The sequence below is a fragment of the Labeo rohita genome, chromosome 5 (genome assembly GCF_022985175.1).
Source record: "Labeo rohita strain BAU-BD-2019 chromosome 5, IGBB_LRoh.1.0, whole genome shotgun sequence".
Classification (NCBI taxonomy): Eukaryota; Metazoa; Chordata; class Actinopteri; order Cypriniformes; family Cyprinidae; genus Labeo; species Labeo rohita.
The window spans coordinates 27,182,350-27,197,696 of NC_066873.1; the positions used below are offsets into that span (position 1 = coordinate 27,182,350).

At 35.3% G+C, this 15,347-nt stretch overlaps 1 protein-coding gene across 5 annotated transcripts in view; it reads right to left on the reverse strand.

The window, feature by feature from the left end:
- Positions 1 to 15,347, reverse strand: part of scai (suppressor of cancer cell invasion) — a 34,440-nt gene that overhangs the window by 16,193 nt on the left and 2,900 nt on the right. For 3 of the 5 annotated variants that reach the window (XM_051110368.1, XM_051110370.1, XM_051110365.1), the window contains one exon: positions 5,097 to 5,211. In XM_051110368.1, coding sequence (XP_050966325.1) covers positions 5,097 to 5,203 — 107 coding nt within the window. In that variant the 5' untranslated portion in view covers positions 5,204 to 5,211. The remainder of the gene's footprint in view (positions 1 to 5,096; positions 5,212 to 15,347) is intronic. The other 2 variants (XM_051110369.1, XM_051110366.1) reach the window with 1 other exon arrangement.

Genomic DNA, 15,347 nt, shown 5'->3' on the forward strand with positions numbered 1-15,347 from the left:
AGAGCACAGCCAGGGACAGACCTGTAAATTAGGGAAGGCAGGAAAGGAGGAAACTAGGATGGAGTGTGTGCAGATGGGGTCAGATGTGGTGTAGTTTAGTAGCATAACAATATTACACCTGCATGCTGGATGATTCTGTTATTCTGGAATATATTCTGGAACTGACATAAACAAAAGTTTTGGTAAGTCTACTAACACTATAAGGCAGTAAGTAATCACATTGATATTTTTTTATTTATTGAAAAAAAAAATCTAAATCTGAAAATATTAGTTATCTAAAATATTTAAATATTGAAATTTGTTATAATTTTCCTATATACTCCTTATTCTTTGTATGTTTCTAGGTATTAAAATAAGTCTCTTATGCTCACCAAGTATGCATTTATTTCTTTAGAAATACAGTAAATATTACAACTATATGCTATAGTACTATATTATAAAATATAATATATTCCTGTGATGCAAAGCTGAATTTTCAGCAGCCATTACTCCAGTCTTCAGTGTCACATGATCCTTCAGAAATCATTCTGATACGCTGAATTGATGCTCAAGAAACTTTCCTTATTATTATCATTGTTGAATACAGTTGAAACTATGATACATTTTTTAAGGTTTCTTTAATAAATAGATATTTATATAAAATTATATGAAATTGGAAATGAAACAACACTGTAAACGTCTTCACTATTTTGCAGTAAAATATTGGATTAAATACAACCAAGCGCTGGATAAAATATGGACAAACCCAGTGACTAGGTTGTTTTGACCCAGCAAATTGTTTAAATGTTTAACCCAGCATTCTAGGTAATTTTATTTAACTCAGTTTTTGTTTAAAAATTACTATATGGCTGACTTAAAATAAATCCAGAAGCTGTAAATTAAAAATCATACACATAACTGCTAGAGACAACAGCAATAAAATTAAAAGGTCAACATTTATTAATAAGCAATTAAAATGTTTATTATTTCTTTATTTTTTATTCAACTTATTAATAAATTAGTTAACCAATTAACTAATTTTGGGTTCATTTTAAGCAAGAAATATAGTCATTTTTAAGCAATTAATCAGAATTAAATAAAACTACCCAGAAATTTGGGTTAAACATTAAACCCAATTGCTGTGTTAAAACAACCTATTCATCGGTGCCAATAGTCTTGTGATTAGCACGTCGACATAAAGCGTCATTGCGCTGTGACCCGAGTTCGAATCTCTCTCTCCCACTTTGCTTCCTGTCAATCTACACTGTCCTATCTAAATAAAGGCATAAAAACACCAAAAATAAATCTTAAAAAAAAAAAAAACTACAACCCATTCGCTAGGTTTGTCTATATTTCACCTAGCACTGGGTTATTTTTAACCCAGCATTTTTAGAGAGTGTTACTTTTGATCCACGTAATGTGCTCTTGTTGAATAAAAATATTACTTTCTTTTAAAAAAAAAAAGAAATTCTTACTGACTCTAAACTTTTTACCTGTACTGCTACCATTTTTTTTTTAACTCTGTTACATGCTGATGAAAAATATGAATGTTAATATAAAAATGAAAATGTCAAAGCTGCTATAAATGTCTCTACTGAGTCAAGCTTGCTTAATAAAGAGATACCAAAGAGGTAAAAGATAGTGAGAGCTACCAAGTAGTGAAAGTATTAGGTAAGGAAATGAGACCAATTAATAATAGCCATTTCATTACTGAACTCTACAGGGTGTTGCTAAGCGTCAAATGCAGAAGTAGGCCGCTACTGGTTAGACAGCCTAATTAGCATGGAGAAACAGGGCAAGGGGGCGTGGCCTCATAACAAGCATGTAGTCCTGTATTTGGGCAGACACAAGCTATCATTAAGGTATGAAACACAGAAATTAATATACATGCATATTTATATATGTACTGAGCATAATATGAATCCTCCATGCAGGAGTAACAAGTAATTAAGGGCTTATGCTTGGACTAATACTACAATGCTAATGCTGAAAAAAGTCAGTGGAAGCAATTTTATCTTAGCATTAGCCGATTCTGTTTGGTAATATGGTACATAAACCGAAAAGCAGGAAAGACATGTGCATCGCGTATCAATTCCAGAGGGGTTTCAGATCAAATTTAGAAGCATTAAGGCTAGAAAACATCTTTTTTCTGTGCTTTTGATTTAATGTGTTATTCTGGTGTGAGTAATTATGGAAAAATTATACATTAAAATTATTAACGAATTCTAATGCATCCTGCCCCACCCAGAATTGCATGTTATCTTACATTGCACGCAGTTCCTGAACATTATGCAGAATGATGACCTGACATGATGTAGCTTATGAATGCAGTTTTATTTACCTAATATTCAAGATACGAAGGCTAAAAAAAGCCCCTGTATGCGTTTTTGTCCCATCTCATATGATATAGTTTTTCCAGATTTACCTTATTTTTTTCCAGTTTGGCTACAGATGAGTTTAACAAACAAATTTCCTTAATGCGCAAAAAACCTACTGCATGAATATACTAATGTCAGAACGTGTGGGTTAGTCTATGAACGAACCTCCTGGACTGTAGTAGTCTCGGTCGCTTATGCAATATAAATGTAACAAACACAAACCCTGTACGTAAGGACAGGGCATGGAAACAGAGATGAGAGAGGAGGGAAGGAATACAGATTGTGAAGACAAGAAGAAAAGAGAGAAAAAAGAATGGGGGAAGAAAGAGAGAAAGAGAGAGAGATAGAGCCCACAGCTACTGACATACTTGTCCTATAAATAGTCTTAGCTAAAAATGACTGATTAACTCAAACGCAACCTACTGGCCACTGAGAAATGGTGATAAACACGGAGTGACGTGATTCATTTTTTTAAGAGTGTGTGTAATGCAGAGACAAACGCTGGCAGATATGAGGGGGTGGAAGAGGAGCGCTGAAGATTCATTCAGATGTAAAACTGAGCTCACTTCACCCAGACACTGGAAAATATAAAGGGCTCTCAGCTCCCTACGGATGAACAGGCAAACATCAACACATACATAAAGCACAGCACAGATGAGATGGTAGAAACCTGCTCATTTAGAGATACAGAGAATCAACCATACCTACAAAATAGGCTACGTTCATACATGCCAATATACAGTCAGCCCTGTTTTAGAGTGCTAAAAGCGGTTACGTTCACACACAGTTCAGCTATAAAAGAGAGTGACACCCATATTCTACAAACTGCACTGACTTAAACGAATAGCTCACCCACCCAAACATACCGAACCCCACTGACTTTCAGTGTATGTACGAAAAGACATTCAAGTTTGCAACAACACAAGGGTGACAGAATTTTTATTTTTGGGTGAATTACCCCTTTATACTTCAGTAAACCTGCACTATGTAAACTGGGTCGCAGTGGACAATCCTCTTTCACATCATTAAACATGACTGCCGTTCGCGTTTTTATTCATATGGGAATCACAGTGATGGCAATGTGAGCTTTATGTCAGCCAAAGGTTTTAGATTCTGTCCCTTGTGCTCCCATCCGTTTCGTGGTCTGAGAGCAATCCAAGCGATGTGCTCAATGCTGTTGTAAATTTAAAAAGCATTTGAAGCTGCTGTCGGTTAATTAAGATTTGGCCGCCTCGACTAGACTTAGTTATTAAATAACGTTGTCTCAACTGTGATAAGACATTCCAGTGTTACGTAAGTCACCATATTTGATACTTACATTAGTCACTGTCACTATATGGTTAAAGCTGTGATTTATGGCTATTGCAAGAATAGAAAATAGGTTTGACTTATTTTTACCCAAACACAAATGAATAGATAAACAAAAAGACAAATAAAAGAAAGAATGAATGAAAAAAAATTTGAAGGAAGGAATTTCAACTGAAATAAATAAACAATGCAGGAGCAAAAAAAGATAATTAAAACAAAAGCAAGAAAAAAAAAAAACAAGAGAACAAATACAGAAAAACAACAAAACATGAGACAACAAAACAAGTGAGAGAAAGAAAAAAATGAAAACAATAAGAAACAAACAACCAATTAACAAAAGAATGAACAAACATTAAAAAAGTAAACTGAAGCAAAAGCAAGTATGAAAACAAACAAACAATGAATGAGCAAAAAAAAAAAAAAAACATACAAGAAAATGAAAACAAAAGCAAGAAAGAAAGCACGAAAGAAAGAACATACGGAAAAACAACAAAACAAGGAACAAACAAACAAGCGAGAGAAAGAAAAAAAATACAACAAAAAAAGAAATAAACAACAAATACACAAAAGAATGAACAAACATTAAAAAGGAAATTAAAGCAACAGCTAGTATGAAAACAAAGAAACAATAAATGAGCAAAAAGTTAAACAAAAAAATTAAAACAAAATCAAGAACATACAGAAAAAAACAACAAAAGGAACAAATATAAAAGAATGAACAAACATTAAAAAAGAAAATGAAAGCAAAAGCAAGTATTAAAACAAAGAAACAAACCATAAGCAAAAAACAAACAAGAAAATTAAAACAGGTATTAAAAAAACAACAGAGAACAATTACAGAAAAACAAAACATGAGACAAAAAACAAGCGAAAGAAGGAAAAAAATTAAAACAATAAGAAACTGACAACCAATTGAAAGAATGAACAAACAAAAAAGAAAAGGAAATCAAAAGCAAGTATGAAAATAAAGAAACAAACAATGAGTGAGCAAATAAAAAAAACAACCAAGAAAATTAAAACAAAAGCAAGAAAGAATGAACATACAGAAAAACAACATATACTTTTTTAAAATTAGAAAAAGAAGGAACAACAAATTAGCAAAAAATGAACAAACATTAAAAAGAAAACTAAAGCAAAAGTATGAAAACAAAGAAATAAACAATGAATGAGCAAAAAGCTAACAAACAAGAAAATTAAAACAAAGGCAAGAAAGAAAGAAAGAAAGAAAGAAAGAAAGAAAGAAAGAAAGAAAAACAAAGGCAAGAAAGAAAGAAAGAAAAGAAAGAAAAGAAAAAAAGGAAAAAAAGAAAAAGATGAGCTGAGCGTAAGTGTGCATAAGGTCACTGCAGGATTGGACCCAGACAGCAATCTGGAAGGCAAACAAGACCACAAATAAACAGCAAAATGCTTAGACACTGAGAAGAGACTGACCTTAAGCCATTGAAAAGCTGTTTGGACTTGTCCAGGAGATAGCAAAAGTCAGTGACAGTTTTCCTCTCACAGAGAGGGATGTCATCCTCTGCCCCCACCCCTGTCATGGCAGCTGCTAGAAACAAAACAAAACAAAACAAAAAAGTGAATTGAAAACAGACTGTCGGCAGAGTTGTCAGCACAAGCACACTGCTGAAGCAGGCATCAGTGGCGGAAGCAAGTTTTATGAATCACAGTTAAAAGAGCACCGCAGAATTCTGAACTGACATATTGTGGGTATAAGAATCTGCATCAGTGACGTGGGCAGATGTTGAATCAGCTTTGACGAGAACTGACTAATTCCACCTCCAAACCAACTGCCACGCTCTGACGAATTTGCATCTGAGTTGAAACAAAAGTTTCACTGAAGCCTTCAAAATAATCCAATAATCTATGAACTTCATGGAGATGAATAAACCAAGATATATTTAGCTGGAAGTCATTTTTATGTTTTGTTGATTCAGTGGTTTCAATCCTGACCCTGGAGTACCCCCAAAACTGTATATTTTAGATGTCTCCCTAATCAAGCACTACTCATCAGTGCACCAGTAAAGACTCCAAGACCCCTTGTGACTTGTTCAGGACCAGCATTGGGTTCACAAGAGATAGGCATTCCAGTGGACGACGTCAGATGTAGGCTAAGAAGAAGCTCCAGTGAGAAATGACGAGCACGGAAGCGTAGAGGAGAGAGAAGAACAAAACACAGGTCACGAATTAGAAGTGCAAAATGAGGATTTGTAAAGAAAAATGTTTACGGATTTTGATATAAGCCAAGAGGAGACTGGTTTTCCTTTGTGGTAAACAAAACTTGGCTCTCGTGAGACTAGCATATTCTCACCAGAGCTTATGCTATGCCTACGTCTTCCGCTGGAACTCCGCCACTTTCTGGTGAACACGTGTGTGACAGTTAGCACTAGGGCTGTCACTAACGATTATTTTGGTAATCGAGTAATCTGTCAATTATTCTGATGATTAATTGAGTAATCGGATTATTTTAATCTATTTTTGATGCAATTTGTTTTTGAATTAATTTAAAATTAATTATGAACAATTATAAACAATTTTTGTAGTAATACAAATAGACCCAAGTGAACAATAGCCTTTAAAATTATTTAAAGTACATATATAATAGTAACGAGGCAATAATAATGAGTTCAAATAAAGTACCAAAAGCAAGAAATCATATGGTTTTATTAAACAAAACTGTTAAAATACATAATGTATTATAAACAGAGCTAATCTACATAATGCAAGCCTGCAGAAGGCTGCACGATTGCACGATTGTGTGTGCAATCTAACCGTGTTTAATACTGACTCATTAACATTTAATTTAAAATGTCCACTTAATCTTAAAGCAACAGCCATCGTAATTTCTTGAATATGTGGACATCAAAATGTGTAAACTCAGAGTGAAGGTTTGAGCTTTTATTTTGAAATCGCGACAAACAGTTAGCATATTGAGAAAGATAATGATGTATTCTCCTTTGTTTGCTTAGGTTTAAAAAATAATTTACCTTACAAATCTGATGAAATAGCGCAACAAGAAGCAGAGATGGCGTTTGGGACGCTCCACACATGTAAATGATAACAGTTTGTGTGGAGCAGCATTTACTGTGAACGGAGCCGCTCTGAGATGCACATACGTAACCTACACACATGTAAATAATTAAAGCAGATATATTAAACCTGCACCGCATATATTTATTTAATTGAATTGTTGCTTTATTATGATTTTTAAATGGGTTTAATATGTGGACTGCACTACTTCTGGTATTTTGCCGATTACTAGACATGGGCAAAACGCAATCAAGGATTTTTAAAAATCGAAGATTTTCGGGATTTTCGTAGATCGGGAGCCGCATTCCCTTCACAAACAAACGTAACCCACTGCATCTTCAGCAGCTCAGATGTCGGGACTAAATGACAACCACTACATTCATTACTTCATCCAGCAACACAACACCTCAATCGTTCAATTCTTTTCTTACATCCCTGCTCTGGCATCAAAACATGGAGGTTGGACTGTTACAACAGATCTGAGATAAGACGCTCATGTCAATCAACTATCGTGGGAGCGGCCTCTGTGGGTGTGACGCAACAACGACAGGCATCTGAGAATGGCTCGATTTGAAAAAGGGGATATTATTTTTACAGATTAATTAAAAAACACTGCATGGATTTTTATCATTACAGGGTAGATTTGTACATACACTGCCAACATACATTAATGTTCAAACAGCATGTAAAGGTGAACTGACCCCTTTAATTCATTTGCAGAAACAGCCCACTCATTGGCTGTGTTTTGTGATTAATTTTGTCACATCTTGTAGCTGTGATGCATATGGTGTGGAAAGAAAAATCGTGTGTTGCTTGAATCTTATCGCAATGTATTTGATTAGAACACAGTGTTAAGTTAATCTTTTAAATGCTAATAATTTAATAACACTGAAATGTAATCTTAAACCTCAAAATGAACAGCTATTTTTCTTACTGTACATTATAGCATATAAATTCATGTATAGCATTTAAAATGATTTGAAGACTAAGAACGTAGAAAGTAAGATCTATTTTGATTTCATGCAGACTTTTAAGTCTTCATTTCATTTGCTTACCACTATAAATAAATAAACCGCTAAAGGACAGAGGAGGTTCAAGTCCTGCCAACTGCCTGCTACATATGCCATCACCCACTGATCTTTTCTGGCTGAAGAATGGGATATCTCAAAGGCTTCTCCTGTTCAGAAACAAGCTCAAAGCTTTAATGGACTATAAAGACAGCATATAGTCTACTTTGTGCAAACAGAAGAAGGTCGGCTCTTACAGAGGGCCAATTAATCTGTATGTTTTCACATTAACCAACAAGAAAAATATGAATTCACTACTCTTAAATGCTGAACATTACAGCACAATTTCCATTTGTGTATTTACACATTATTTTGTGAATATGGCTTAGCTTGTGTGTTTGTGTGAGACTATATGGTGTCAACCAAACCAAACAACACCACACATGGCCTCTCTGTGGTGGCAAGAGATAAACTCATGTGGTGTAGATGTGTCATAGGGAGGACATGTGCACCTCTTCTGGCTGCACCAAGAGGAACCGGGCACTGTGTGTGTGTGTGTGTGTGTCTGTGGGGTGGATTGGGGGGGGGAATTTGAGCAAGGGACGTCAAAGGCGCAGTAAGAAAGGGGGAGTGTGACAAACACATGCCTAAGGCTGAATGTGCAGTGTTTACTGCCCGGATCAGATGTTAAATCGGACCAGCTGAGGACAGAGTGGGGAAGAGACCCAAACAAGAGGATGAACGTTGAAAAATATCCATAATGTATATGTAAACTCAAAGCATGAATTTATTTGTGAAAAACTAGGAAGTGCAAGTTTGTTTAGTAACTGTTAAGAAACTTGAATAGCCTTGACTCAATGTAATCAACACTTCAACTTTACAGATGATCTTGAATGAAGCATCATGTCTATATACATGAAAGGCTTTGTAAGAGTGAATGGAAAAGTGATATGTTGAAGTCCTATTCTCACCAATAAGAGTAACATATGATGTATTGCGCTGACATTGGAAGCCTCTGCAGGGAGAAACATCATTTATTGCCTGAAACGGTGTACAATGTCAGCTTGTGTGTGTGTGTGTGTGCGCGTGCATGCATGTGGTCAGGCCCAGTGGGTAGTAAGACAAACATTCAGCTGTCAGTCCAAGGTGGCCTGAATGGAAAAGACCTGAGCATGTCCATCACCCCTGCTCAGCTTCCAGATGGCTCACCATGGTCCACGTATGGACCGTTTCAGCCCACCTTTCAAGTGCTGTTGACAGATTCAGAGAATATTTGGCGATATTTCATTTTCATCAACAAAAAAGAATGTCCAGATTAAAACAACTAATAATTAAATTATTAGCACAGTAGCAAGCCCTTATTTTTCTTAGACTGGACAAAATACAAAAAAATAATATAATATACAATATAGTGCATACTCTATCAAAAAAAAGAACATCGCAACGGAAAGCAGCTCAAATTTGTAAAGCGCTGATGTTAAGATGCTGAATTTAGTTTAGCGTACAAATGGGGGGGGGGATGCAACTCTACCCAAGGGGTTACGATTTAGCTAGTTACCAAAGCCCTGTTATCTCCTGCTGGTAATGACACCATCTGGTTCTAAAAAGCACCATAGCCTTTTAAAGTGCCCCTAGGGTTGTGCCGATAGTATTGCGTATCAACGACAGTCAGAGATATCGCCTGTTGCTGATGCCTTTGACGATAGCAAGATGATTATTATTATTATTATCTGTCAAAAATAGACTAGGTGCTTAACTTTAGCAATGCAGTGCAGAGATCCGCTTCTGGGGCACTTCAGAAACTTGCCAGAGATAGCACAAATCAGGGTGAGTGGGAGGGGGTGTTTCTGGTGGGAAGCATGCAATTTGTAATTGCCTGCAGTTGCTGACGCTTACGAAAGCGTGCAATTGCTTTATGTGCACTGTTTTTCCGCTTTTACTTTCACTTTCAAAATCGATCCCATTCAGCAAGGAGGGGAGAGGATGGAAAAGGGAGGCGCAGTGACTAAAGTAAATAAAGGGTAAGAAATATATTCATCAAACAGTGATGTAACTGCATTGTATTCACTTATGGTACCGGAAGGGTTTTATAAGAGTGCATAAACTCGCACTAGATTAGGCTAGGCTAGTCAGTGATGATGCTCTTCAATGATGTAAATGTTCTTTGCACGTTTTCTGTAGCTGCTTTTTGAATAACTAAGGAAATGTAAGCATTAGTAACTTACAATGTTTCCATTAAATTGTTATTATGTTAAACACAAATTAAGTCATATTGAAAACATTAGGCTGCTTTCAGCATTGTGCTGGTGTTTGTTCATTTGCCGGAAATGAAAATAATTAAGTAAATAATTAAATTAATTAGTACAATAATATCATGTATTGGCGATCTCACAGGCTGACGATAGGACAATATGAAAATTGAGTATTTCGCAACACTAGCTCCTACTATGGATTACGAAAAATTCATATTTTGTTTTTGGGAGTCCCCAACAACAGTTTGACATGCATGCAGGGTCAAAAATCACTTCTATTATCTTATAATATGCATTTATTTTTACCTTATTTGCTCAACGACTCCCAAACGGTTTGCTCAGCGATTCATTTTCTCCTTTGCGTGAAAGTAATCTGTGGCGATTGGTCCAATGACCCAGTCTGTTGTGATTGGCCTACTGCGTGCAGCGCATGTCAAAAACGGAACGGATTTTTCTCCATATAGTGGACTTTAGTGGTGTTCAACGAATTGAAGGTTAAAAATGCAGTTTCAATGCAGCTTCAAAGGGCTCAAAACGATCCCAGTTGAAAAATAAGGGTCTTATCTAGCAAAAAATTATATTTATAAACTTTTTAGCCATAAGCGCTCGTCTTGTCTAGCTCTGCGATGCGCATGTGATCACTGCACTGTTTCAAGACAGTTAGGGTATGTCAACTTCAAAATTGTCCTACATCGCTGTTTTTCGCTCTTTTTTTGGGTGTTTGACCCTCCTTACATGTTCTCTTTGTAAACACTGGGTCGGTACACACTGTATGATAGGTAATTTTCAAAAATCCATAATAGGGGCATTTGAAAATCAGCAGTGTATTCTGACAAAATGTTTCTTTTGTATGCATTTATGACATATATTGCTAATATTTTACTTTATTAGCAGATAATTCTCTGTAGATCTATTATTAAAAAAAAAAAATCAGCTAAATTAAGCTCCTAAGCTTTCCATAGATTTCTACAGGTATTATAATCCTTCTTGACTCAACCACAGTCCAAACGAAATAACAGTCAAGTGTCAACAAGCATTTCTCATTAGTTGATACATCAAAAAGAATAACTCTAATAAATACTTTTAGTGTGACATGCATGCATGATAGATCACAGGAATGTGAGATACTTAATAAAAGGACACATTGTGCACACAGATGTTACAAGAATGTGTGCATCTTCACTTTACGTGACACCTAACTTTTGAATATGGTTGTATTAAGGAAGCACATTCAGCGTTTCATAGCATAGTTGTTTACTGTTACACAGCCTCTGCATACAAAACAGAAATCTGTTGAATGGAAAAGCTGTCTGTCGTACACATTGTTTTACAAGAGGCTGCCATTCATTCAAGTCTGCAGTGATTCTCAACTGAATTCATCCTCTTTTTTTCAGCATGAGATAGATACTAGCTGCCATGTGCCAGGAGAACAGGAAAATACAAGAAAATCCAGAAAAATGTTTTTAATATTAAAATAACCTTATGCAAGTTCTTGTAGAACAACTCCATAAATGCAGTTTTGCCCTGAAATTTAAAATACTGGTGCAAAAAAATGCCGCTGTGTGTGTCTCATATTTATATCACACAGCCTATCACACGATATTACAGGGGCAGCAAGAACAATATGACAAGAGACAAAGTGTTAATTTTGTCCCGATCTATCAAGAGCTTAAATGTGATTTTTGTGAGTCATATTTACTTAAATGTGAATATGAGTGAATAACTCATAAAGACATTTACCAGCACCTGCTGGCAGATTCTTATTTAGAGTATAATTTTATAAAAAAAAAAAATAAAATAAAATAAAATTTTATATATATATATATATATATATAACAATACTACTACTACTACTACTATTACTGCAATGTCAGATAGTGCCGGCCGACCTGGGTTCGAATCCCAACCCAGGGTTCTTTGGCCCTCCCGCAGAAAAACCTTATAAAACATTTATTTTGCCATTAATTTGATTAATTATTCAACACATCATGTAATTAATTAGATTCAACATTTTCGACTGACAGGCCAATGAAAATATTAACTGTGTTAATACAAAGGTATTAAATTATTTGATTTGTAGTTGGGCAAAATTAAACATTTTTAGCATAAAGGTTGATTTTTATGTGTTTTTATTTCTTTTTATTTGAGTAGATTAAGGATTGTAAATGAGTGTGTGATGTGTTCCTTAAAAAAAAAAAAAGGAAAGGAAAATGTCACATTTCCATTCAAAAGTTTGGGGTCAATAAGTTTTTTTTGTTTGTGTGTTGTTGTTTTTTTTTTTTTAAAGAAATTCATACTTTTATTCAGCAAGGGTGCATTAAATTGACATTTCTATTTAAAATAAATACTGTTCTTTTGAAATTCCTTTTAAATCAAAGAATACTGAAGAATTAATAGTTTCCACAAGAATATTAAGCAGCAGTACAACTGCTTTCAACACAATAATAAAAATGTTTCCTGAGCAGCAAATCAGCATATTAGAATGATTTCTGAAGGATGATGTGACACCGTAATGGGGGCTAAAACTTCAGCTTTGACATTAAAGAAAAAAAAATACATTTTAAAATATATTTAAACAGAAAACTGTTATTTTCAATTGCAAAATGCATTCTAGAAATTTTACATAAGTGTTCTATTGATCTATTATTAGTAGTATTATTAAATATGAAAATTCTGAACCACAAATCCAAGTATTCATTTAACAAAGGTATTCTAAAAGCTTAATTAAACAGGTTTTTATATACCTTCATCTTGGCCAGATGATGCTCAACAGACAAACTGCATTTATATAACATTCAAACAACAACTGGCACCCATTGAGAATAAGCAAGTACATTAAAATAACTGTTGCTGATCAATACCCAGATCAATACTGACACAGAGCTTGAAAGAGCTCTATTTTCTGATTGTAACAAGTGGTAATTGAAATGATCAGGATGTACATATAAAGACACAGACTCAGACCAAAGGATGTGAGATCACACGCTAAACAAAACAACTTGTCCACTAAGACCCCATGGATGCAATCTAGGAATGAATGGAAGATGGGCTTTAGAGAATTGATGATGAGAGGATGTGGAGGCATGTACAAGAACGATCTCCTTGTCTCATGAAAGAAACGCATGCATGCTCTTTCTGTAAAGCCAGCAGTGGTAAAAGGCTTCTGCACAGAGATGTGTGCTTGACCCACATATCCTTTCCTTCCATAAAAATGCATGAGCTATGCATCTGCAGCAAAAGAACTGCAGGATGAGGCAGTATGTGTATGTATGTCCTGTATGTAACCTACGCATGCAACAGAAAATCTATGCTAAATCAATATCCTATTAAATATCACTTTTTTTGCACTCACTGCATCACCAAAGACATTCTATTAATAGTAATGACTTTCACTGACACACTAAAATATTATGTTAAAAATAGTATTAAAAGACCAGCCTACTTGGATACACACAGTCCAAATAAAAACAAATAATACTACAAAAGATCAGTCATTACATGAAATTAAAGCCACAATCTGCAATCTCTCTCTCAGCTAAAGAGGTCACACAAACACATATGCTGACTAATGCATCTAACCTTAACGCAAAGGACTACATGACTGCTCATGTTAATGGAATACAGTCACTGTGAAATGTCAGGACTGAACAGAGTGAAGCGAGTTAGGGATGAAAACTTGATGGACTTGGTGGTTAAAGAGCCCAAGTCTCCCTAAAGGTATTCAGATCCTCACAGGAATGAAGTAAGAAGTAAGAAGTAAACGCAGAAGAAAATAGGACAGGTGTCCTATATAACACAGGACACAAACAGAGGGAGCAAGAGCCTTTCCTATGCTTATGAACTAGCTTGCAGTCCTCCCCTACCTAAAAACAAAATAACTTTCATTGTGCTTCACGCAACAGTTAGTTCCAGTCCACACATTTGATTGGCTGACAGGACACACTATGATCGCTTTGAGCAGGGTTTCTCTCGCTACTAGGCTGAATGCCACTTTGTTTTTTTCCCCTATTCCTTCTCTAATGTCCCTCCATCTCATTAGGAGCATTTCTATTACAGATCTGTGCAAATTTTTGTATTGTAAAGAGCTGCTTCTGGCGCGCTTCTGAAACTGCGGCGCGGCTGGTATAAACACAAACATTCACTAGAGTGGCCGCGATCACCTCCGGTGGCTGTGTTGCAGCTGTAATGCACTGCAGATGTGTGCAGTGTACATAAGGGGTTATTCAAGCATTAATGGCAAGGAAAGCCCCTTATACTTGTGAGCGACCACATATGACGTGTTTCTTGGAGGTTACAGTACATTAAAGAATGATCATGTGATTTTCACGTACGCAAGGTGACCTGTAAATGCGAAAAAGCTATGCAAAACATCCATTGCCATTTTGTGAAATATTCCTTTTTCGAATTGCATGAAAAACCACCTCATACAAGTGTAAAAACTTTTATGAGATATATGGGAGTTTTTGCGAAATTGGCGTGATTCCATTAGGTGTATTTTCAATTCTCAATTTCAATTTGCGCAATTTAAAGGGTAATGGAAACACAGCTAGTAGACGCATTTCTATTACATATTTGCAAAAAAGTATACCGAAATGACAGAGTTTCCGTTAACCCATGTTATATGACTAAAACATTTTTTTTACTCTCGCGATAAGTCATAGTAATGGATTTTGGTGGGAATTTTGAAAAAAATTTAACTGAAGGAGACGTATGATGGTATCTTTATAAAATTAATGCCAGGGAAAGCGCCTTATACTTGAGAGCGGCCACGTGTGAAGTGTTTCTTGAAGGTTATAGTATGTTGAAGAATAATCATATGTCTTTTTACATATGCCATGTGACCTGTAAATGCGAAAAAACAAAACAAAAAAACATTTCCATTGCAGTTTTGCAAAATATTCCTTTTTCAAATTGCCTGAAAAATCACATCATACAAGCATAAAAACTTTTTTGCGATATATGGGAGTTTTTATGAAATTGGCACGTCTCCATTAGGCATATTTTTTTAATTTGCAACTTCAATTTGCGCAATTTGAAGGGTAATGGAAACGCAGCTATTGACTCGGATGTACGTCATGTTGCATATGACAGAGGAAAGTCCTGCATTGGGTTTAAATGGAACACCCTAAGCCCTGGATCACTTGGAATGAGAGAAAATATATAAAATACAAAACAATTACAATATACAATTACACAAATTAAGAACATATCAATATAATAAATTATGATTGTGTGTAACTAACAGACAGCTTAATGTGTAAATGAATATTTTATGGTTAAATCCCAAAATAAATAATATATCATACACCGGAGTTTTGTGAGGTGTGGGTAAATTAAGCACAATCTGCTGTAACGTCACAGTTGTGTTGCTCTGAGATATATCAGGCTACCTGAAG